Raw genomic sequence first — 25005 nt, forward strand, 5'->3', positions numbered from 1 at the left:
GAAAGGCCCCCTCACAGGGAGCCATCGTTCTGGCCACCTGCAAAGCCTCTGGGTCGGGACAAGGGCTCCCAGCTGCCCATACTGGGCCATGACACAGACGGACCCGCTGCGCAGACCACAGGACATTTGCAAGTATGCTCGGATCACAGCCCGAACCACGGGGCCATGCCATCCTCCTGAGCTTACTCTCCTCTGCCTGGCAGGGTCCTCCTGCTCACACGGGGCGAGGACTCCCAACCCTCCACCTTGTCTCTACAGGCCGTGCACACAGTGTCCTCCCCGACCTGAGGTCTGTGTCCCGAAGCTTCATGGGGCCACTCCCTTGCCTCCTCCCTGCCCCAGGCCTGCTCGGACCCCATCTATGTCCTGCCTGGCCCGGCTCTCTTGCCCAAACTGCCCCCTTCTGCCTCCCTTCCCGACCCTAGCCCCAGCTGAGAACCTACGTCCCACCCCAGGCTTCCCAGACCGGACAGCCTGGCCCCCGCCCTGGGCGTCTGCACGAGGCCCACGTACTCACATTTTGATGTTCTCATGATACTGCCTGGTGTCAGAGGGCTGGTTGTACAGGGGCTGCGGAGGGAGAGGAAGCACGTGAGAGTGAGAGCCAGGCGGGCCGCAGCCCCACTGGGGCGCCCGGCAGCCGGTGCCCGGCAGCCAGTGCCCCCGAGCCCCCTCGACCACAGCGCCCAAGGCCCTGACACCTGTGAGCCGCCTGTCCACCGGCGTGGGAACCAGCCGCCGGCAGGCAGGACACGGAACACAGGGACCCAGCCCACGGCCCCAGCCAGGAACAGACTAACCCTCTGGGCACAGCTGTGGTACCACAACTTCCTGCCAAGGCCACTGAGGCTGTTCTGCAGGGCACTGGGCAGCGATGGCCGAAGCCTCGGGAACGATCACACCCGTCCTGGGGGAGCTGAGGTCAGCAGTGATCTCCAACAGGGGGTACTCCTCAGCTTCTCAGTGTGCAAACCACTGAGAGGCCACGTCAGCCACCAACGACAGAAGATAAGCTGAGGGAGGCCAGGTACTGGCGAGGATGTGGGGGAGACAGGAAGGCTGGCGCATGGCTCATGCAAATGTGCGCGGGCAGCGGGCTTGGGAGCAGTGAAGACGCCTGTGCTAAAGAGTGAACGTGTGTCCGCCCTGCAACCTGCAGCCCTCCTGCGGAAGCCCCAGAACCGCGGGGCCCTGCGTCCCACCAGGAGGCGAGCGTCAGAATGTGATGTCGGGACAGCACCACTCCCAAGAGCAACCCGTCAGCAAGCCAAAAGCCCGCCCGCAGGGGGATGAACAGGGAAGTGAGGATTTGTTTGCGTCCGGAATACTACACAGCACTGAAAAACGAACGGCCAGGCCCACGTACAGCGGCAGGCATGCACAGGAAAGCAGCAAGTGGCTGTGGGGTCTGCGATGGGTCCAGAGCTTGGCTAGTTGCTGGGCAGTGCCTCGTGCATGGCACCGTCACCACCGCCAGGGGCTCAGGGCACAACCTAGGGGCACAGCCTGGTCCTAACATGCCCTGGCTGTGCCTCTGGGTGAGTTACTTGAGCCATCCGGACCCCTGGTTTTTCATCTATAACCAGGGTTAAACTCACAGGGTCTGATGTGGAGATGAAACAGGCAGTACTTGCAAGTTCTTAAACCAGTGCTTGGCAGAAATGCCCAAGCACCAGCATCCCTGTCGCCACCATCACCGCACCAATTTATCCTGCCTCCCTGGATCCAACCACACCCTTGCTTTGGCCGACCGGACAGGTGCAAATGTAACAGAAGCAGGGGCTTGGAAACGTGTGTCTGCAGTCCTGCTTCCTCTCTGAGTGGCCTGTCCCTGTGGAGAGGACAGCCCAGCCTGGCCTGTTGGAGGCAGACGACAACACAGACTACAGCAGGGCCGGCCCAGCTAAGGCTGAGCTACAGCCGCCTGCTGACCGCCCAGCTGACCGTGGACCTGAGCGAGCTGGGCTCGTATCAACAGAAACGCTCAGCTGACTTCTACCCTCGTGGCAAACAGTTCAACGGTGGTTGTCTTGAGCCACTACATGTGGGGCTGTCCTGTTACATGGCAGTAGCTAACTAACTCCATTCTCATTCCCATTTTACAGATGGAAAAACTGAGTCCCTGACAGGTTAAAGCACTTGCCCACAGCTGGTAGGAGATGAGCTGGCACTAGGATCCCACCTCTCTCTCTCTGCCTGCACCCCCTGCATACATATGTGTCTCTGAGCCACCCTCTCCCTTTCCCACCCTCTGTCACTCTCACGGGCCCACACACGCAGCAGGAACCTCGGGGACAGCCATGGGTGACTGCGTTAGAAGAACCAGGTACAGAGTGTGAGGGGTCAAGCAGGACGGGAAGGACAGGGACTGGGTGTCCTGCAGCCTCAGGCAGGACCCGGGTGGGGGAAGAGGGCACACAAGGCTCCACCCTGGAATTTCTTCCTGGGGACAAAGGGGACACCCCTTGTGACACCCACAAGCCTCCCAATGATACCAGCTGATGGGGACCACCCACAAGCAGCGCAGCCACAGGCCCCCTCCGAGCCACCTGCAGGAGGGGGCTGCAGGAGGCCAGGCAGGGCCCCCTCTATCCCATGAGGTGAGTCCCAACACGACGGCCGCGAGGCGACCTCAGCCCCACGGCCACGGCAGCCAGTGGGGCCCGGCTTCCCCTGCCTCTCGCAGCCTGACAGGGTTCACCCCCCCCACCAGGGCCCCAATCCCTGCGGAAAGTCCCACCCACAGACCTGGGTGTGAGGCTGGGCCCGGCCTGTCTCGCCGTCCCCCCACCTCCCTCTCCCTGCCTGAAGGCGGGGGCACAGCCAACGAGGGGCAGAGGCATCGGGAGAGGGGAGGACGTGCCTGACCGGGGCGCCCACGGCAAAGCCCTGGGCAAAACCCCCGGGCAGAAGCGAGACACTCCCGTGACTCAGAGAGAAGAGCTGGGGCTCGGGGCAAGGAGGGGGGTGGGGTCGCCCTCGGGCCTGACTTCAGCCAGCCGGTGGGGCGGCCAAGAGTCAGCAACCCCAGGTAGACGCGCCCTGAGAAGTGAAGCGTCAGCCCGGCCCTCACCCTGTGGTGACACCATGTTCTTAAAATAACGCCTCGGAACAGGAAGGAAGCCATGACTCAAGGCAGCGGGAGGGGGAGCCGGCTGCCCACACCCTCGCGCGGCCCTGCGCCAGGCCAGGCCGCCGTCCCCCGGGCGCTGGAATGGAGGGTCCCTGCCACATGCAAATTTCTCCTGTGCCCAGACGTCCCTCCGGAGCGGTCACAGAGCCCACACCACTGTCCCTGAGGCTGCAGCCGGGAGACATGTGCGGGGAACAGGACTCCCAATGGTGCAGCCCCGACCCCAGGCCCTCCTGGGCTCTGATTCCTGGGTGGCACGAGTGACCCCTGCAGAGAGGGCCCCTCTGACCCGCCCCCCTCTGGAGGACACCTCTGGCCACTTGGGCCTTGAGGTGACCAGGCAGAGGAGAGATCTGAGCAGAACTCGTTGGCCACACCCCACAGGCTCAGGACACCTTCACCTCATCTCTCGCTGTGTGACCCTGGGCAGGGCACTGCCCTCTCCGTGCCTCAGCTAGAAAAGGGACAGCGACACGTCCACGAGGCCTGACACACAGCATGTACCCTGTCACCGTGAGTCTCCTCTACAGGCTCACTGAAGGCCACCAAGCCAACAGCCCACTGGCTTCCGGGGACTCCAGTGACAGCCAGGAAGCCCACCAGACATCAGACCTCAGCATCCTAGGCCGCCAGCCTTGAGGGGTCCTGTACTCTGGGACCCCATGCAGGGGATGACCCAGGAGGAATCGCTCAGGCCCTGGCTGGTGTTGCCAGTGCACCTGTGGGTGGCAGGTTCCACTCCCAGTCAAGGACATGTACCTGGGTTGTCGGTTCGATCCATGTGCAGGAGGCAACCAATCGTTTCTCTCCCCCCCTTTCTCTCCCTCTCTTCCTTTGACTCTCTATAAAAATCAATGGGGAAAAAAACAACCACTCAGATTCTGAGCCCAGCAGACTCCTGCCGACTCCCAGGGACACCGGCCCTGTTTCCCTCATGACATGCCTTGGGCCCCCAGACAGAGACTTCCAATCATGTCCCCCACTCAGGAGGCCCCGGGACTACTTAGGTCAGGAAAGAGGAGAGGGAGAGCCTCTGGGTCTGTGAATGGCTGGGTACCACCTCTAGTTCTGCAGTCCCGTTAAGAAAGGGAAACTGAGGCAAGAAGCAGCCTGGCCAGCATAGCTCAGCAGTTGAGCATCGACCTAGGATCCAGGAGGTCAAGGTTCGATTCCCGGTCAGGGCACGTGCCCGGGTTGGGGGCTCGATCCCCAGTCGGGGGCGTGCAGGAGGCAGCCGATCAATGACTCTTTCTAATCACTGATGTCTCTCTCTCTCTCTCTCCCTCTCCTTTCCTGTCTCTGAAATCAATAAAGATACCTTTTTTAAAAAAAAAGAAAGCAGCGGCTTACTGGTGGGAACAGAAAATGGTGCAACAACTTTGGAAAATAGTCTGGCAACTCCTCGAGAGGTTAAGCATAGAATTACCATGATCCACAGTTCTGGTCCTGGGTAGACACCCACCGGAAATGAAAACACGGGTCCCTACAGGCACGGGAATGTGAACGTGTGTAGCCCGTTTATTTATAACAGCCAAAAGCAAAAGCAACTTAACGCCCACCAGCAGATGAAGAATAAACTAAATGTGGCCCAACTGTGCGGTGGAATATTGCGCAGCCGTGAACAGGGGTGGAGCACTGACACCTGCTACGACGTGGATGACCCTCGATCACGTGGTGCTGAGGGAGAGAAGCCAGGCACAAAAGGCCACATAGTGTGTGATCCATTGATAGGAAACGTCCAGAACAGGCAAATCCATAGAGACGGGACGTGCTGGGGGTGGGGGTGAGGGGGTGGGGGGATGAGATGAGGTGATAGCTAAGGGCACAGCGTTCCTCTGAGATGCTGAAATGTTGCTGATCACGGAGATGGTTGCACACGTCTGTGACTGTGCTAAAAACCGCTAAGTTGTATACACTTTAAATGGGTGAATTGTATGGCATGTGAATTACATCTTAATAAGGCTACTAAAAAAAAAAAAGCTGCTAGAGACATCCCCGAGCTCGTGCCCCAGGCTGGGAGCCTGTCCCCGACCCTGGAGGGGCCCTGGGACCTGCCCCAGAGCCGTAGAAGCCCCCCCCGCCCCCCGAGAGCCCGCGTGGCTGCCCTCTGAGAGGAGGGACTGGGGCCGGGAAAGGCCGCTGCTCGCTATCCAGCGGTGGCCTGAGCAGACAACCCCTGGCTGGGAGCAGCTGACACTGCAGGAAACAGCTCCTGGGCCACCCCGCTCCACCCTCCTCAGTGTTCCCCTGGCTGAGCGCTCACTACGGGCCACCAGCCTTGCTACGGGAGCCTGCGCCACAAGCCATTTCCTTTAGCCCTCAATCCCGATTCCCCTTGCACAGGTGAGAAGACCCAGGCCCTTTCCAAGGCCACTCGGCAACTCAGGGTGGAGACGAGCTGAGAGTCAGTTCTGAATGTATGCGACTTTATTTCTGCCCCATGGGCATGCCCACGCCCACCCCAGAGCCATCGAGGGCACAAGGACCTGACATCTGTCCTGCGTGCATGTGTGGGTCAACAGCATGCCTGCACACTGCCCCGCGGCTCTGCCCCGACTGGTGGCATCTTCCCGTTGGTGAAATGACACCGACGACAGTAATAGTAACAACAGCTAACGCTCAGCACATACTGTCCATCGGGCACCGTGCTAGGTGCTTTATAAATACTAATAATTAATCACGTCTACACCCCAGTGGGATGTGTGTTGCTATTAGGTGCATTTTACAGACAAGGAAAGCAAGGCACAGAGAGGTTAAGAGACCCGCTCAGGGTCACACAGCTATGAGGTGGCAGATCTAGTACTTGAACTCAGATCCATGCTTAGTGGGACCAAACCGGCTGGGCTCTCCTTGCTGCCTGAGCGGGAAGGGTGGGAGCCCAGCAGGAGTGCCAAGGCTCCACCACTCCACCCCCCACCCCCCGACATGCCCGGCCCACCCACCGGCCATCTGCCCTCCCTCTTATCACAGGGTGTACTTCCTGCCTCCTCCGAGGACAGGGCAGCGCTTGGCAATACAGGACTTCCTCCCTCCACGCTTCCCACAGCCCCCACACCCACCTGCCGCCCCCACATCTCCAGCCGCCCCCCCTCGAGCTCCCACCCCGTCCCCTGGCTCACCAGCTCCACCTGGGGCCCCAGGCCTTCCAGAATCCGATGGGCAGCTTCGGCCTTCTTCTGCAGGATGATGGAGGAGACAAGGAATTAGACACACACACACAGAATGGAGTATAAATAGAGGCCTCCGGGAACGGCAGGCAGCTGCCCGGCCCAGCGGGTGGGAAGGCGGTGGCCCCCATACGCCCTCCCCGGGCTGGAAACCAACACGCAGGGGCCTAAACACCCACACGGCATCCCTGCCAGCTCGCCAAGTTTCGATTCTAACAAACGCAGTTCTCTGGTGACGTCCCCCATCCCCCGCAGGCCCCCAGGCCCGATGCTCCCGGCCCGAGGAGTGGGCACAGCTCCTCGCCAGCCAGCCCACAGTGCCAAGCGAGGTGCCTGCCTGCGCCCTGGAAGCTGGCTGGGTGTCTTCGGTTACCTCGGAGCTGGAGCCGCCAGCCAGGGGGAGGAGGGCGGGAGGGCAGATAGAGCCGCTAGGAGATACCCTTTCTAGGATTCTTGTCTTTCACAATCATGTGACTATTTCTCAGCTGCCCCAGGGCCTCCCCGCCTCCCTCCCCTCTCACAACCCCGGACTTATTAGGGAAACAGGAACACGTGGCAGAAAGGACTCCATGGCGGTGGATTCAACAGGCTGGACCTCGGGGCCCCAGCTGGCCGTGAAGGCGGCATTGTGCCCTCCACCAGGCCCTGCCCGCCCCCCCCCCGGGGCCGCCAGGGGCTGCTGAGGAGGGCGGTCAGGCCAGCGGGGGTAAAGGGATGCACACAGGGCTGCGGAAGGCGCTTCAGCAGGGTCTTTGCTGGACCTGGGCCACAGTGTGTGATGGGGAAAGTGGGGTCCAAGGCGTGCACATGGAAGCCCTGAGCCCCCCACCCCTCATGAGCCAAGAAAGGGGGGGCTCCTGACTCAGCCAAACTCAGGGTGTGGGCAGGAGGACAGGCCAAGTATATCACCATCACCCAATCGAACTGTCCCCCAAGGAGCCCCAAGTCCAGACCCACTAAAAGGGGGTGAGCTGGAGCCTTGGGGAATCAGGTCCCCGGTGTCACGCAGGGAGGATGGGTGCCGAGGGCAGCCCCCAGTGACAGGAAGTGAGCATGTGGGTGGGCTCAAGCTGGCACCTAGAACTAGCTCCTCCTAGAGCCCTAGGCCCAGCCCACCCTGAACAGAGCCTTTTTCTCGGGCCCCCTCATGCAGAGCCGACACCCATGCAGAGGCCAACAGGCTCAGAGTGTGGCCAGGGCCAGGAAATCGGGGGCACGTGATTATGATCATTGCCACTTTATTGAGCACCCACAATGAGCCAAGCGCTGCGTACACTGCATGCAATACCAACATTTACATCACACATAAACACAGCGCGAGGCAGATGCAGGACGCGGCCCCGCTTCACAGATGATGAAACTGAGGCACAGGGAGATGACGTAAGGAAAAAATCCTTCTGATCTCTGGGCTTCGAGGAGGGAGAAAGACAAGGGCTGGGTTCTACCCAGGAAGCTGGCATCTCCCGGGCAGGGGGGCAGACGCCACCCTGACAGTCACGGCAGACCCTGCCCTGGCCGCACCTCGAAGCAAAAACAGGGCCAGCTGTGGGGGACTAGAGATGGGAGAATTCCTGAGCCAGGCCAAGTGAGGGACTAGGTGTGGGGTGGGGAGGGGACAGGGTGGCTCCACACACACGCCCTGAGCACCCACTCCATACGAAGCTCCAGGGTGAGATACAGCATGAAACCCAGTGATGCCTGCAAGGAGCCCAGTCCAGTGAGCAGCTAGTCCAGAGGGTGACAGCAGGTCTGTCCACTCAGGAAGAGGACACGTGTGCTATACCGGGCAGGCATGAAATGGGAACTAAGTCACCCTCTCTGGAAAGGGAACAGGAGGGTTACATAAGCTGGGTTTTGAGGGATGAATAGGAGGTTGTGCGCCTTCATGAGGCTCTGTGAGGATCAGCAGCAACTAGATACAGGGGTGATGCCAGACACAGGCAGGGCAGGGCTGGAGTGGTGGGATCCCAGTAGTGCCCACTATGGCTGACCTAGCTCAAGTCCCCGCCTCCTCCAGGAGGTCTACCTTGACTGCCCATTGCCCTGAATTCCTACAGTGTCAGCACCAGGCAAACTGTCCCTTACTTATCCATCCTTTCCTAGTGCTGCGTGCGTATGTGCTTTATCTAAACTCGAAGCCGAGGCGAGCGTCCTCCCAGGCCTCCACCTCCTGCCCCCACACACTCCCTCTGAAGATGAAACAGGACCCCTGTCCCCTCTCTGAGCCTTTGCCTGTGCTGACACCCACCTGAACGCCCTCCTGGGGCCAATGGCCCACCCACGGCCTCCAAGCAGCCGCTCCCACCCCCGCCGCTCCCGCCCCGGGCCTCCTGCTCCGCCATCTGTGTGCACCTGCCCAACCCCGCACACAGCTCCTGGGAGGCAGGAGGAGCCTGGCTCAGCCGGCTCCCCGCTGCGTGCTGGCGCCTTGTCCGTGTGCCCCGAATGGACAATGAGCCCGAGTCCAATGCGCAGAAGCGCCAGGCGGGCCCTGCCTGGGGGAAGCTGCGTCCTCCAGCCAGTGCGGCATTTACAGACAGGCCCTTCTCGGCAGCCTCTCCGAGGAACCAGCAGGGAAGGAGAGAGGATTAAAATTTAATCCTATTGATCCCCCCAAGGGGCGGGGAGTCCTGGCTGCTCCTGCCAAGGGCAGCGGAGGGGCCTCTGCCCACCCGGCCTCCAGCCCGAGGCTCAGCCCAGGCAGAGGGAGTATCCCCCCAACCCAACCTCCACTGGGAACAGTCCCCAAAACCGAGGACTGCTCCAGGGGGAAGTCTCCTCTCCCCTTCCCTCTGCCATCCCTTCACATGGTCAACAAACATTTACTGAGCACCTACCATGTGCCAGACACTGTCCAGGTGCTAGGGACACAGCCGAGAGAGAAAAGAGACACAAACCCTTGCCCTCACAGAGTTTCCATTCCCAGGAAACAGAACATTAAATATGAATCATGCCCAGAGGATTAGGGACAAAGGAGACATTAAAACTAGAAAGAGAAATGGGGGTTGAAGGGTTTGCAGGGTTAAACTGAAGGTCAAAATGGGCCTCACGGAAACGGGGACATTGGAGCAAAGAGCTGAAGGAGTGAGAGAGCGAGCCCCATGGGGAAAAAGAGCTGTGGCAGAGGGCACAGCTTGGGCAAAGGCCCTGGGGCAGGAGCATGCAGCAGAGAGAGGGGTAAATGAATGAAAGAACAGAAAGGGGATCGGGGACAGGAACGACAAAACTCCTCAGATCAAGGGTATGCCCAGGGATGGGGACTTGTGGGTGTGATACTCTGTCCCCGACCAGGAAGCATCTGTGTGTGCTGGGGCTGAGGTCACCGCTGTGTCCCCAGTGCCTGAAACAGTAGCAGGCAGAGAGCAGGCGGCCCATTACTTGGCTGCTGAGTGAATGAATGAATAGGACGCGTGCAATGCGCCCAGCGCACCTGAGCAAGAACAGCAATACGGGCGGCACTTACCCGGTGCCTGGCGTTGTTCTAGGGAACTACATGATGAACTCTCTTAACCTCCACACCGCTGTGAGACATGGGTGCTGTGATCACTTGGTAAGTGAGGAACGTGAGTCACAGAGAGGTTTAAGTGATTTGCCCAAGGTCACAGAGCCAGGAAGTGGTAGAGATGGGAGCCGAACTTAGATGTCTGGCTCAAGTACATGTGGCCTCTTACCTCTCCTATTGTTAATGATTATTATGTGCTACTTGGGGTGTACAGTCAGGGTGTGGGATCGGTGACCAGCCCCACAAGGCCCAGCTCCCAGGTCGCAGTAGGCTCAGTCTCATCCTGCAACTATTGCTGCTTCAAGAGGCGGAAACATAGCAAACTAGATGATCCAATAGTTTCCTGCCTGGAGTTACAGCCATAGGCACTAGTCACATGTTCCCAGGCCCCAGGACATCAGGTACGTCTCAACCCCCATCTAAACTCTGTGCACTGATCCAGTAGCCAAGAGCATATTCCACAGCAGAGACAGCTGGGAAGGATGGTGAGAAGCCCTGGGCAAGAGGGGGAACAGGAAGGCCAAGGCAGGGAGGGGAGATCCCCCATCAGTCACACTTGACTATGTGACCTCAGATAAGGAACAGTCCCTGTCTGGGCCTCAGTTTCCTGCCTCATCTGTAACACAGGGAGGGAACTCAACACCCACAGACCTAGAGCACCCTTGGAAAAAGTCAACTGTAAATCATTGAAGCTGAGCTCTCAGTGGCTTGATTGGGATGACAGGGAGCTCACCACCTCACTAGACACCAGGTTCCCCTTTAGGACAGCTCAGACCTTGGGGATCAGCCCCTGGAGACATTCTGCTCTGGGTACCTTGAGCTCCTCCCCAAGACTAAGCCCCCTCCAGACACCCAGTAGCTGCCCCCCAGGGACCCCTAGAAGCCCCCACAGCCTGCTATAGATCCTGTGTCCAACCATCCCAAAGGCCCTGTCCAGGGCTGAATGTCAGCAGAGGCCAGTGCTGACGAATCAGGCCCTGGGGTCTGATGAACCGCAGCAGGTTCAAGTCCCAGGTCCACCACTTACTAGCTGTGTGACTTTGGACAAGTCACCTAATCTCTCTGGACTTCAGTTCCTCCACGTGTTAAACAGAAACAATTACTGTACCTACCCTCCTAAGACTACTACCTAAAAAACCCGGCCCGTCGGAAGGAGGAGCTGTTCATTCTGTGTTTGCCGCTACCGTTAGTCACAGCATCAGGGATTCCTCCTGCTTGAGTGCCTGGGCGGCTGCTCAGCCCCCGCTGGGCCGGTCCCGATGCCCTCCTGCAGCCCGATGCCCACATTTTCACATTGCCCCAAGTGGGTGCGCGCTGGCCAGCCCGTCTCCTCCCGCTCACGCGCACACATCTCTGCGGGTGCAGGAGGTCACGGTGGGAACCCCGGGCCCGGGGGAGGGCGGGATCCTCCGAGGGGCCCCTGGCAGCCGGCACAGGGCAGGCGGGAGCGGGCGGGGAGGCGGCGACACCTACCCGGTTCTCGTCATAGATGATCTGCACCAGGCTGCGGTGCTTGGACTCGATGGGCGGCGGCGACACGGGCTTCTCGGGCTCGGGCGGCTTGGCCGCCTCCTCCTCCAGCTGTTGCTGTGGAGAGAGCGCGGTGGGCGGTGAGCGCCGGGCCGGCGGAAGGGGAGGCAGCCCCACGGCGGGGGGCGGCCCGCGAAGAGGAGCTGGTGGCCGCGCAGGAAGTCAGGCTGCTAACCATTTCCTCTGAGTCACCCGCAGGGACTCCAAGCCCTGGAGGGGCCCCAGCTCCCCCAGCGCGAAGGGCCCGGCCCAGGGCGAGCTCCGGCCTCCGGGCTCTGCAGCCCGCCTTTCCCAGGGTCCCTCCCGCCCTGGGGACCTAGCAGCCAGGGAAGGGTAAGCAGCTTAACCCCTGCACCTCAGTTTCCACGTCTGTAAAATGGGGCTTGCAGCTGTGCTGCCCTGACAGGGCTGCGGCGAGGAGAGGGTGTTAGTGAGTATGCGGCACAGACTGGGACTCGCTAAAAGCCAGCCGTTATTTATTATTATTATTTTTTAATATGTTTTTACTGAATTTAGAGAGGAGGGGAAAGGGAGAGAGAGAGAAGCATTGATGAGGGAGACATCGATTGGCTGCGTCCTACACACCCCCTACTGGGGACAGAGCCGGAAAGCTGGGCATGTGCCCTGACCTGGAATCAAACCGTGACCTCTTGGTTCCTGGGTCGACGCTCAACCACTGAGCCACACCAGCCGGGGTGAAAAGCCAGCTGTTATTATGAAGCCCTTTATGTTCATCACAAGGACAGTCATCCTCAGAGAGGACGTGTAGGCTCTGGAGCCAGACTGTCCAGACTGGAACTCTATTCCCACAATGTCCCTGCTCTGTAACCTTCCCTGAGCCTCACTTTCCTCATCTGGAAAATGGGGATAATCACATTTTCTACCCTCGAGTCAGCAAAGCACTCAGCAACTGGTTTCCATGGTCACCGCCATCGTCATCTGCCGAGGTCTTCACAGCCGACCCCCCTCCCAATAAGACACCGTTAAGCACTTTCCTTCGTGCTGCTGTTTTGTATCAAATGGGAAAGTAAGGGCCAGAGAGCTAAAGACACTGGCCCAAGGCCACACAGGAGGCCATCACACACGTGTGCAATCTGACGGGAAATCTTGAAGGAGATTAGAACACGGTTCTCTGCTCTAATGCTCACAAAGCCTGCCTGTGACGGTGCAGCAAACCATTATAAACCCAAAACGCCACCAAGAGAGAGCAACGTGGAAAGAACCAGAAAATCCAGTTCTGGGTCCTACCAGGCAAAGGCCTGGCTGGGGGAGCCCAGCTGCCTCAGCCCCACAGCGACCCCCGGTGGTGGCGTCCAAAAGAGCAGCCAGCCCCTGGCATGGCATCGAAATCTCTCCAAAAAAGTGTGAAACAAACGAAGCCAAGAAAAGGAAGAATTACACAGCCAGAGAGGGTGGGCGGAGATTCTCTCCCATCGGTGAAGGTGGCCCTCCCCGAGGCACAGCAGTGAACAGGGAGACAAGGACCCTGCTGTGACGTGATGGGGAGAAGACCACGAGAGAGCAGGGCAGGTGTTATTTCACATGGTGATGACATCAAGTGAGGAGACAGGACAGAGGGGGCAGCAAACTTTTCCTGTCAAGGCCCAGATAGTAAATATTTTCGGCTTTGCTGGCCAGTGTCTCCGTTGTGACCACTCAACTCTGATGTTGTATTAGGAAAGCAGCCGCAGACAATATGTAAACCAACAGGCGTGGCGGTGTGCCAATAAAACTTTATTTACAAAGGCAGGCAGTGAGCCCAGCTAGTCTGGGTTTGCTGGGCCCTGGGAGAGAGGAGGGCTGACGTGAGGGCTCCTGGAAAAGGCAGGGAGAATGGGGGGTTGTTTGTGGTGGGGGCATCTGAGCAGAGACCTGAAGGTGCCAGAGAGGGTCACATGTAAAGAGCTGGGAAAAGGCAGACTATCAATCCATTTTATATCAGTATTAAAAATGAAATTATAAAATCAGTATTACAAGCGTTTATGTTAACTTTGGTTTCAACAGTCACAGTGAGGGTTGATTTTCAGGGCATTACCCTGTTCCTTCCTCACAACCTATGGGGGGGAGGGGTGTCACGTCTGTGCCCACTTTACAGACAAGGAAACTGAGGCAGAGCTAGGAGGCCTAGCCCATTAGGATTCCAGAGCCAGGGCCCTTGTCAGGTGATATTTCCCCCACGTGATGGAGGAGGCAAGTGAAGCAGAGAAGTACCTGCCAGCCCCACATCACCAGGACGAGGCAGAGATGGGACCTGAACCTGGACAGCCTGCTGCAAATCCTGACCTCCCTCCCACCCACTGTTCCATGTGTCTGCCCAGAAGCTGTGCGGCTCTTCAGGTGTAAATTTCATTTGATTCAAATTACACTGTTAAGTTCCTCAGCCACACCGAGCACAGTTCCAGTGGCAGACAGTCACACACCTGGCGGCGCAGACACGGAATATCTCCGTCCGCACAGGAAGTTCCACCGCACAGCAGGGCAGCCATACCAAACAGCACCTTGCCCAATAAACGTAAAGGACATAAAAACGTGCCGGCACGCAGACAGTGTTCAACGCACATTCAGAGCGACTAATGTTACCACCCCGGTCGTGGCTGCGGGACCAGGAGCTCAGACCTGCCACCGCGGGCCTGCCCCCCCACTGCCCGCACCTGCTTCTTCTTTAGCTTGGAGATCTGCTGCTCCACCATGGTGATCTCTCGGTCCACCCGGTCCATGCTCTGGATCAGCTCCTCCTTGGAGAGACGCGGGGGCACCAGCTCCAGCTCAGGATCGGCGTGGGGGGGGCTCGGAGGAGACACTGGCTCCAGCTTGCCAGTCAGGCTGCGGTCCTGTGGTGGAGAGAAAACGGAGCATCCCGGTCAATATTTTTGACTCTGCTGACCACGGGGTCTCTGCTGCGACCATTCGACCCTGACATTTTACTAGAAAAGCAGCCACAGACGACATGTAAACAAACGGACCTGGCTATGCGGATGTGTCTCTCATGGATGTTCCTCTCTCTCTCCCTCCCTCTCTAAAAATCAATGGAAAAAATATCCTCGGGTGAAGGTTAACAACGAAAACAAGAAATCCCAGTCTTCTTTAATTTACCAGTATTTTTCTGCTTTTTCATTAACTGAGCGTTACTCTTTGTGTAATAAAGTTTTTAAAAATGTTAAACAAACAAGAGAAGCCTTCACTGGGTTACTCATTGATTCCATTCTACCAACTAGAGTTTATTATCGCTCACCTCTAAGGCCTTGGATTCAGATCCCCATCCCCACTGACTCCTCCCAGCTCCGTGACCTCAAGCACATCATGCACTACCCCTGCCTCAGTTTCCTCATCTGCACAATGGGACAATTCCCACCTCCCAGTCTGTCGTGGGGCTGGATGAGTCAGCATGTGCAGAGCACTCAGCTCAGAGCCTGGCACTATAAGCGCCCCATGAGCCCCTGGAGCCCCCGGCTGCAGCCCTGGTAGCGCAGGCAGGACCCAGCCCTGCCCAGGGCCATCCTCAAGGCCAAGCCAGCAGCTGCTGGCAGGGGAGGCCCCGGGAGGAGCTCCAGGCTGCTGCTGCTTCCCCACCCCCATGGCAGCTGCACTGGAGGACAGAGGGCACATTATTCCCTGGGACAACTGCAGCGACGGTGGCTGCCAACTGCCCCCCCCACCGGGACCCAGGGACTACGGGCACCCGACTCCCTCCAACACCAAATCAGAAGCAGCTTGTGCGTTCTAGCACCTGGGAGCCTTGCACAAGCCGTCCGCTCTGCCGGTGTGCCTGGCTCTGCACCTCAGTGCCAGCGGACGTCGGACTCGCCCTCCCCTGCCGAGGTCCACCCTCCCTCCGTGCCCCTAGGACACATGGCAGCCTTGTTCATTTCTCGGGATTCCTGGGAGTCGGGAGGTGGGTGGGGACACGGTTCCTGGACCCCAGCAGCATTATCTGCTGCAGGAAACATCTCCTCCCCCCTCTCATCTTCCACCAGGACCGAGAAGGGCGGTAAACAGAACAAGGGCTGTGGAAAGAAAGGCTTTGGGGGCAGGAGACCCTGAAAATGTGAGCCCAACCTGGGAATAATTCTCAAAAGCAACATCAGCAAAAAGGAGGTTTCCACCCCCAAAGCTGGTAGAGGCAGTGCGAGCGTGAGGAGGCGACTGGCAACCGCCGGCATCGGTTAGAACAGGCGCCGGAAACGTTTCCGTAAACTCCGGCGGGCAGAAGTGTCTTCCCTAAGGTCCAGGCTTAGCTTTGCTTTGTTAATCTTCACCCAAGGATATTTTTTCCATTGATTTTTAGAGAGGGAGGGAGGGAGGGAGGGAGGGGGAGAGAGAAACTCGATGTGAGACACATCCACTGCTGTCCAACAGGGACCGGGTGTGGGAGGCAACCAATCGATGCGTCTCTCTCACATCGATGTTTCTCTCTCTCTCCCCCCCTTCTCTTCCACTTAAAAATGGGACCTGGTAATAAACACCACGTCACCTGGAGTGAGCTGTGCCTGAAGTCCACCAACCCTTGGATTTTCAGGGCTGACTCGAGTCAGCCCGACATGGGCTTTCCGTCCCTTTCAGCCAACAGAGAGCCCCAGCAGGCCGAGAGACTTTCAGAAACAGTCCTGTTCGGGACAATTCTAAAGTCCCCTAAAACATAGTTGGGTGAATTCCAAAGGAAACCTCTAAGGCCACAGGACTCCAGAGGCCCAAGGGCAGGGGAGCAAGCGTTAGAAAACAGAACATTTTTCTATGAAAAAGGAACACAACTGGGGGTTGCAGGGAGTGAAAAGAAATCCCATCGAATTCCCATCCAGAGCTGCCAGCTGAATTCCACACGGCAAACGCAGAAAACATCTGAGGGCTCTCAGAGCTGCTCTCCCGGGCTCCCTTCCCCGCCCAAAATGTGCTCAGAGTTTCCAACGCTCTCAGCAGCCTGGAGCAATTACAGCAGCCGGTCCAGCCAGGCCCCAACGCGGGGCCCATCCCTCCCCATTATCCCGGGGTCCAGGGAGAGAAGAGAGTCAGACAGACATAGACATACACACATACCCAGCAGAGGCAGACAGACACACACAGAGAGACAGACAGACAGGCAGTCAGACAGAGAGAGAGAAAGAGAAAGACAGACACACAGAGACATACCCCCAGGCAGAGAGACTGATAGACAGACACAGAGATTGAAAAAGACCCACAGAGGGAGAGGGGCCCCCCAGGGAGCCACGAGGAAATAGACAAGCAGATGGACCCAGAGCCCGGTGAGGCTCGGGCCCTCACAAGAACCAGAGGAGGGCTCCGAGCCCCCATTCTGGAGAGCCAGTCTGTGGGGGGCCAGAGACGACCACTGGCCCGTTCTCTGGCAGACTGGACATCAGCGTGGGGCACAGCCCACAGGCTCCGGTCCCCGGGGAGGAAGGACAGCCTCCCTGGTGTGGCCCTGTGCCTCTCCACACACCCCTTCCCCTGCTTGTCCAAGGCCCACTTCAGGGAGCAGCTTTTCCTAGGGCAGCGTCCCTCCCAGGAGGCTGAGCGGCCAAGGCTACCACGGAGGAAGCAGACTCGGGGGCCGGAGGGCTGGGGGCGGGGTGGCAGCAGGCCCTGGGGGGAGGGAGGCAGCGGCCTGCTTGGGAGAGCTGAGGGGAAGCCACAGCGGGACAGCCCGGTGGGCAGGGCTGGGCTTCAGTGCCCTCCCCCCTGTCCCCATGGCCATGGGCAAGTGGCTTCCACCGAGCCTGGGACTCCGAGCATCCAAGGGGATCGCAGGTCGGACTTCATGGAGCTGAGAAGACGCTGCCTGACACAGGGCCAGCACTCGCTTAATGTGAGCTTGTCACCACCATCACCAACCCAGCGGGATGACCCTTGTGTGCCAGCTCCCAAGGAAAGGACCTGCCTCAGCCTGAAATCCCACGGTTCAGTCCCACCGGGCGTCATCCAGCAGGCCCGAGGGGAACCTTCCCTCCCCTGCCTGGCGCCCAGTCCCCAGCCACGCCCACCAGTGCCGCAGTCAGACAGACGAGCCTGACCTCACCCAGCAGCCCGAGGCCGTTAATGAGCCAGTGTGTGTCCCCGAGGTGGTGAAGAAACCTAATGGAACTGCTCGCACTCCCTGGAGGGGCATCCATCACCCGGCCTGGCCACAGGCCCCGCCCCACCCCAGGCAGCTGGGTGAGCCTGGGGGCCAGAAGCACCTCAACTGGCTCCCTCCGGGTAAATGGAGGTCAAAGGAGCCTGCAGACTCCTGCTCTGAGCTGCAGTCAACAGCAGAACCCTGCCCCCCACAGCAGCAAACCACAGGTGCTTAACCTATGCACAGCCTCCACCCCGCATCTCGGCTCAACTTTCTCTTTTAAAGAGGACATCGGAGGCGTGCTGGCCCTGCAGTCTGGGCGCACGCAGATGGCAGCTGTCCCTCTCCAGCCAAGCAGTGCCCCACAGAGCCAACCTTGTCCCTGACCCTCCTCTCGCTGCCCAGCCTCTGCCCAGCCTTGGCCCAAGCAGTCCCCAAGCCCAGCACGCCTCCTCCTTCCCCTGCACGCAGCCCAACTGCAACAAAACCCAGATATCCTTAGGAGCTCCCGGGGGGCTAGGCCTTACCTTGGACAGGTCCTCCGAGCCCCCAGGCTGGCCGGCGGCCAGGAGGGGTGAGGGCCGCAGCAGGGACTCCGGCAGCAGCTCCAGGCGAGGGCGCTTGCTGTCCATGAACTCCATCTCCGACTTGCCCAGCTCGGGCAGGTACGAGTGGGACTCGGGTCGCAGGTGAAGCTCCTGAGACCTGCGGGAGGTGAGGGCACAAGCATCACGTCTACTGCTCTCCCTGCTGAGCACCTACTGGGCACCGTGCCGTCCTCAGTCCTGCAGGAGAAGTGCCCACTTGTCCAGGGCACATGGGACTCAAACCCAGACTTGTCTTCCTGCGAGTCAACATCCACTAACCACGTTTATCAGGAGGGGATGTACCCTGGTTCCGCACCCCCTCGCTCCTGAGTGTGGCCCAGGGACCAGAAGCCTCAGCCCCCCTACCGGAGCCGGTGACAAAGGCAGAATCTTGAGTCCCACCCCAGGCCTGCTGAGTCACACTCTGCACTTAAGCAAGATCCCAGGTGACTCATGGGCACAGTCAAGTCCGAAAAGCACTGTGGGTCCAACACAGATAATATTACTCGTGGTGCCACCTGCACCTCACCCACCCAGGGCAGACATCACCAGCCAATCACAGCAGTCTGCGAACACACAGGATGCCACCTGCACCTCACCCCCGGGCAGACATCACCGGCTGATCACAGCACTCCTGCTGCAAAGGCGCCAGCTGCCAGGTGCAGAGCGGGGAGCTGTCCAGCCCAATCGCTCCTGACTGGCTCCCCTTAAGGCCCCCCCAGTCTGCAGAGGAGGAAACTGTCCCGGAGAGGACCCAGCCTGGCTGAGCGCACACAGCAGGCAGACACCAGAGGGCCTCACCCGCTAGCTGGGGCACAGAGAGGACTCAGAGAAAAGGGGGCTCTAGTGAGCACCCAGGTGTGGACGTGTCCGTTCCAACCAGCGAACCAGCCCCACTGCCCCACATCCTGGTGGCCACCCCCTCCTGCCTGAGCCAAACACCCAGAGGTCACACTAAAGACCCACGGTGGGAAGTCCGAGGGCCACGTGGCTCTTCGCTGCACATCCCTGACCTTCCCCAAGGACAAGGGCAAACACAGCCTGACCACCCTAACACCAACCGAGCAAGCTCCGCTCCTCCTCCCTGGGCCTCCGTTTCTCCACCTGAGAAACGGCTCCACGGCTCTGAGCAGGCACAGGAGCCTCTCCTCTCACCTTTCGTTCCCGGGCTGGAATTCCGACAGCAGTGAGGGCCTCCTCCTCTGGGGCTGAATGATGGAGCCGGGGGACAGGTGCGAGGTGTAGTCACGGGGGTGGTGCTGGTACTCGAGCAGCCCAACGTCCTGCAGCAAGAGGACAGAGGGGGTGAGCATGACGCTGGACCCATCCACATCCTCACCCGGCCCTCAAGGCCCAGTGTGTCCAAGGGCATCCTTGGGGCCAGCTGACAAGGAGAAATGGCACCTCCAGCTAATGGGTGTTCTGGGTGGGCGCTGCACTCAGTCCCCCACTTGGCTCAGCGATTCTGCCCGCTTCCCGGATGAGACGACTGAGCCTGGGTGTTAGCAGGGACGACTGGGAAGAAAAGTACAGCCTGGTGTCTACTTTGGGCACTACGTGAACACGGGGTCCCTGTGCGACAGGGAGGCTCCGTCTGTGAGGCTCAAAGCCCAGGCTCCAAATGAAGGAAAACCCCACACGTGTGTCACATATGTAAGCAAAACTCAAAGTCAGAAAGAGATGAAATTCATGCAAAACCCTCCCGCTTTAGTAAAACTCCATTCATTACCAGTGATCACCCAGGAAAAACTAAACATTAACAAATCAGATGCACCCCGACTGTCGGTTTTTAGAAACAAACAGAAACACATCCTTCCAACAAGAAGACGGGACAGGCGTCCCCATGTGCCAATCCAAATCGGTTCGCTCTGTCTGCCTTGAACAGCCAGTACACTGCGTGTGGCAACCCATTAGCGATGCCTGACACGGGTGAGGCCTAGGAGAGAGCGGGGGTGCAGGCGATTTATTTTCTTCTTGGCACTTTTCTCCATTCTCCCAATTTTCCATAAAAAAAGCAAGTCATTCTTCTGCTCTCTGGTGTATTTAGTTAAGCAGTTATTTCTGCAAAACAAATCAGTTGATAGCAGGTAACCGGGCTGAGAATGTATGTGTGTCAGACCCTCCAAAACAAGCGTGTAAGTGGCTGGGAGGCCAGAAGCTTACGAGGTTGAGAACTGGAATCCACGGGACCCCGTCAACCTCAGAGGCTGGGTTGTGAACACCCAACGGCAGGGCCTAACGCAAACCCCCTGAGCTTGTTTCGTCTTTGAAGCAGGCGACCGACGCAGATAAAAGGAGGCCTCCGTGCTCCTTGCCTCCGATCCCTTTACCTTTCCCAGAACGTCTCCTAAGACCGAGGGCAGCTTCCAGGAGGCAGAAGGGCTCCTGCGCCCCCACCGGGACGGCTGGCACAGAGACCAGGTGTTCGCAGGCCCGGGCCCACGCGCAGGCAGGGCAGGGGCGAGGGGAGGCTCCAGGATGACTCTGGTGAAGCTGCCGGGCAGAACTCTCACCCGCACGCACAGAGGTGTGAGAGAAAGCAAGCCGTGCCGCTGCCAGGAGGGAGTTTCTCCCGCTGGCTCCTTCGCACAACAGCAAATGAACAAAGCGGTGGAGAGGCAGAGTCCACCTCGGGAGGGGCCGGGCAAGTCGGTGCCCACAGCTGCCAACGAGGAGGAAGGGGCACTTTGGCACATGGGGCCCCACTGCGGGGTCGGGGAGGCCGCTGCACCAGCTCTCTGGCCTGTTTCCCAGGTCAGGAGCCAAGCGGGACGAGTTCATCGGCAAAGTCCCACTAAGAAGCACCTGAGGGGCCACTCCTGCGGTGCCCACATTAATCTCCACCCCAGGGCCTAAAGCCCGTCTCCAGGGCTGAGCCCAAGAGCCCCCAAGGGCACCCGGATGCACTACGGGAAGGCAAGAACCAGGGAGACCCTGAGACCAAGGTGGGGCTCGCTGTGGTCACGTGAGCCTGAAATCACCAGGCCCTCAGGGGGCAGCCTCCCTGCCACATCTCAGAGCAGAGCTCTCCGCCTGTAACAAAAAGGGAATTATGCCAACAGTATCCCACGTTCATAAACTGCCTACTTTGTGTGCCTGCCACAAAATGCTTTACATATATGTTAATTTAACCCCTGCCCTACGCAAACATGAGAAACCTGAGGCACAGGGAAAAAGTGACTTGCCTGGGTCACACGGGGGGGGGAGGGTAGGTTCTGAGATGCACAAGGGGGGCAAAGCTGGGAAGAGGGCTTTCTCTGTGGCTGGGGTAAGACAAGGGGTGCTCCTTACCCCAGAAGGAGCTGAGGAAACGTCTGAAGCAGGCAAAGGAAGCACTGGGTCCATTCCCAGACCCTGGACTCAAAGACCCCTCCTGCAGTGACGGAGGTTCCAGTCAAGAAAGCTCCTACCTCTGGGGCTTTGCACGTGCCGTTCCCTCTGCCTGGAACATTCTTTAGGCAGACTTTCACATGCCTGGCCCTGGAGCTGCCTCCAGGTTTCAAGTCCAACGTCGGATTCTTGGTAAGCCCTCGTTCCCTGGACCCCCAACTTCCTACCCAGCCAGCCATCCCTCCTCCTCCCCCGCTCACTGACCCCCCCCACTCCCCCCACAGGAACATCCGCACCCTGACGGGGGGTTGCTTGTTCTGTTCCCAGCTACACTGCCGGGCAGGGATGAGCCCTGCACGTGAGATGCCTGAGAAGCATTTGCTGACTGTCTGAGTGAGTGAGGGAGTGAGGGAGTGAATGAACGAGGCTCCCAGCACAGGGGCTCCCGAGAGGCTCGCTGTGGGAGGCCAAACCATCCCTCTGGAGCCGTCTCCAAGCACGAGGGACCATAAAGCTCAGGGAAAGACCACCCCAGACGGCATCCAAGATACAGGCAAAGAACCCAGCGTTCCAACCAGCCTGCTCCCCCACACCGTGCAGGTGCCCCTCCAGCCCAGGCTGGCTCCCAGGCCCACGACCCTTGGCCCCAGGCGAGGTCCCCAACACTGCCACCTGCCGGACGAGGTGGGAGCAGAAGAGTTGAGCATTCAGACCCTTTGCGGCTCATCAGCACAACCGCCACATCCAAGCACACAGCTGGCCCGTGTCCTGCTGGCCTTGCCCAGAGCCCCCCAACCCGAGTCCACAAATTGGGTTGCGGGCAATAGGGCCACGTATCCGTTTCTGACAGATTGGAAATGAAACAGACGGGTGTTTCCCACAGTCTGATAAGCGCTGATCGAGGGCAGAAGACAGCAAACCCAAGGCCAGAGCCAGGCTGGTTTTGTCACGTGTCACTGGCTCCTGGCCACAGCCACAGCTTTACGTCCGGGCTGAGCTTTCGCGAGAAAACGGGAGCAGCCACAAGCAATTGTGACAGAGACACGTGGCCTGGAAAGCCTGGAATATTTACAGGGGAGGTCAGCCACCCCTCCTCTAGGGCAAGAGCCCAGTGTGTCCTTGGGCGGAATGAAGAGGACACTCATGGCTGTGTCATCACCCACATTGCCATTGTCGCTACATCACAGCAGCAGGTGCTAACTGCCCAGGCGTTCAGTGAAGGCGCCAGCACACGTCAACTGATCGGACGCTCACCATCTCACCACCTCGGTCACCCTGGCAGGTGTGGCTCAGTGGACAGAACATCGTCCTGCCCATCAAAGGGTCAAGGGTTCGATTCCTGGTCAAAGGACATGTACCTGGATTGCAGGTTCGATCCCCGGCGGCAGTTGGGGTGTGTGCAAGAGGCAACCAATTGATGTGTCACTGGGCCCTAGCCCTGTCGCCACATCCCAGCAGACCTGTCTTGGCTCCTGTCCCAGCAGCCAGGACACTCAGGTTCTCAGCTGGCCCTTGGACAGGGCATCTGTCTTTCTGTGCCTCGATTTCCCCTTTCCTCCACTCTCGTCTCCTAAAGACTCATAAAGGAGGACATCTCCCAAACCTTGCCTGCCTGAAAAGTGAGCTGGTGGGAGGAGTTGGGGGACATGGAGCTGACAGTTGGGGGAAGGGGATTCCCAATTACAGACCCAACAGTCCCCTCCCACCACCCAAGAGAAATGACTCCAGCCCAGGCCACAAGCCAGGAGAGCACAAGCAGAGCCCCTAGCTGGACCATCCCAGCATGAGGCAGATGGTCAGGGAGAAGGGCCCCACTGCTGCCACCAGGGCCCCCACTCCCCCTTGCCGCAGCCTCCTGCCTGGAGGGGGTGGTGACTGCTGGGTCCTGTCCAGCCACATCCTGCGTCACTGCTGGCCCAGCAGGAGGTGTCTGGGGTTAGCTGGTGACCCCAAATGACTGAAGAGGGCCCAGCCAGGGCAAAGGGCAGGAGGGTCAGCGGGAGGGCAGGGGCTACGGGGACAAGAGGAGTCCCTGAGGCTGGGCCTATGGAGAAGAGGTGAAGAGAGGGGTGTGAACTCAGCAGGAAGGGAGGCACCAACCAGGGCCCCCCTGGGGAGGAAGCCCCTCCAGGCGGCTAATTGTGACAGTAACAACACAGCAAGTGGACACACGGGCTGAGTGTGCCAGGCACTGCCCTAGGGACAAAACACAAATCATCATGTGTAATCCCACAATGACCCCGACTCCGAGGAGAAAAAGGAATCAGGCAGACTCGGTGACGGAAGTATGCCCCAAAGGCGGCCCCGAGCACCCCTTACCGTGTGGGACCGGGCGATCTGCACCGGGTAGGAAATGCCATGGGGTGGGTAGCGGGGCTCGGTGGCCCTCCACGTCTGCGCCACGGGCTGCGTGGACCCCGACATGACGGTGGTCGTCCAGATGAGCTCCCTCTCAGAGGCCACCAAGGATTAAAAGCCAGTCCTCGTCATCTGTTCGCAGGCAGCCCTGTCCCAGGCACCTGTGAGAAAACCAGAAAAGAAGCGAGGTCAGCCACGGAGCCTGGGAGGGAGCGCGACACGCAGGTCCTCCTGATCTTCCTCCCTGCCACGGAAGATGTGGTGTTGGAGGAACGCTGAGCCACAGACTAGGCCGGTGGCTGCCCAGAAGCCACATCAGGGAGACTGGCGCCCACCCCACTACCAAGGCCCTCACTCAGCAGAAGCAGGAACCTAACCACATAGGAACTGCACTCGCCATCCCCAAGGTGTCCCAAGCCACTCGGCACACCCAGCCTTACTCCATGGAACCCCAACTCTGTGGGCACCTCCAATGGCTCCCAAGCCCCCCTGGCCCCGCCGACCTCACGCCGAGGCCTCCGGGGGCCCCTGAGTCACCGGGTGCAATTCTCCAAAGCACCCGGCAGCTCGTGGGAAGCAGCCGAGGCCCTGTCCGGGGAGGCACCGAGGCACCGTGGGGGGCGTAGTGGATGCTGTCAGCTCGGGCAGGACACAGGTCACAGTGACCCCGGGCAAGGCCCGGCCTGCCCAGGCCTCGGGGTGACCCTCTGCGTAAGGGTGACACTATGACGCGGGAGCAGGACACACAGGAGGTTGGCCCAGACTCAGCTGGAACCGGAAAACTGGGACACCCAGGGCCACAAGGGGGGGGAGCCCAGGACACGGACTAGAGCCACCTGGGCCACCAACGGCTCTGGGGGAAGGAGAGAGAAACCACCGCGTCCACGTGGAAACCACCTCCCGAAACACCCGCTGCGTGGCAGCGGGGAAACCGAGGCCCAGAGAGAAGAAAAACGCTCCAGACACGGGCCGAGGGGGCCCTCAGAGGCCTCCGGGTCCCCACCCTCCCGGGCCCCTGCTCCGCTCCCCCTGCGCGGGGTCACAGGGGCTCCCTGGCCCACGCCCCAGCGCCCCACACCCAGCCCCTTGGAAAGGTGGGTCCCCCAGGCCCCCCACCCCCACCCCCACCCAGGAACATGAAACACGCGGGACGGCACAGGGGCGCGCCTGCTGGGCTCCCACGCGATTCACGTGACCAGGCGACCAGCAGGTCCCCGGCTCCCCGCAGGGACCTCGCGCGTGGCGTTGCCCTCCCTGCGCGGCCGCCCTGCCCTCGTGGGTGCCCTGCCCTCGTGGGTGCCCTGCCCTCGTGGGTGCCCTGCCCCTGCGGGTCTACCGCGCGCAGCTGC

General features: G+C 59.7%; 1 protein-coding gene across 26 annotated transcripts in view; it reads right to left on the reverse strand.

Moving 5' to 3' along the window:
• Positions 1–25005, reverse strand: part of NCOR2 (nuclear receptor corepressor 2) — a 143977-nt gene that overhangs the window by 81371 nt on the left and 37601 nt on the right. For all 26 annotated transcript variants that reach the window (XM_081122406.1, XM_081122411.1, XM_081122405.1 and 23 more), the window contains 7 exons: positions 23618–23817; positions 19124–19251; positions 17909–18086; positions 13984–14163; positions 11276–11389; positions 6253–6309; positions 518–570 (listed from right to left, as the gene is read on the reverse strand). In XM_081122406.1, the coding sequence (XP_080978532.1) occupies positions 518–570; positions 6253–6309; positions 11276–11389; positions 13984–14163; positions 17909–18086; positions 19124–19251; positions 23618–23722 (815 nt within the window). In that variant the 5' untranslated portion in view covers positions 23723–23817. The remainder of the gene's footprint in view (positions 1–517; positions 571–6252; positions 6310–11275; positions 11390–13983; positions 14164–17908; positions 18087–19123; positions 19252–23617; positions 23818–25005) is intronic.

Source organism: Miniopterus schreibersii (genome assembly GCF_964146895.1).
Source record: "Miniopterus schreibersii genome assembly, chromosome: 20".
NCBI lineage: Eukaryota > Metazoa > Chordata > Mammalia > Chiroptera > Miniopteridae > Miniopterus > Miniopterus schreibersii.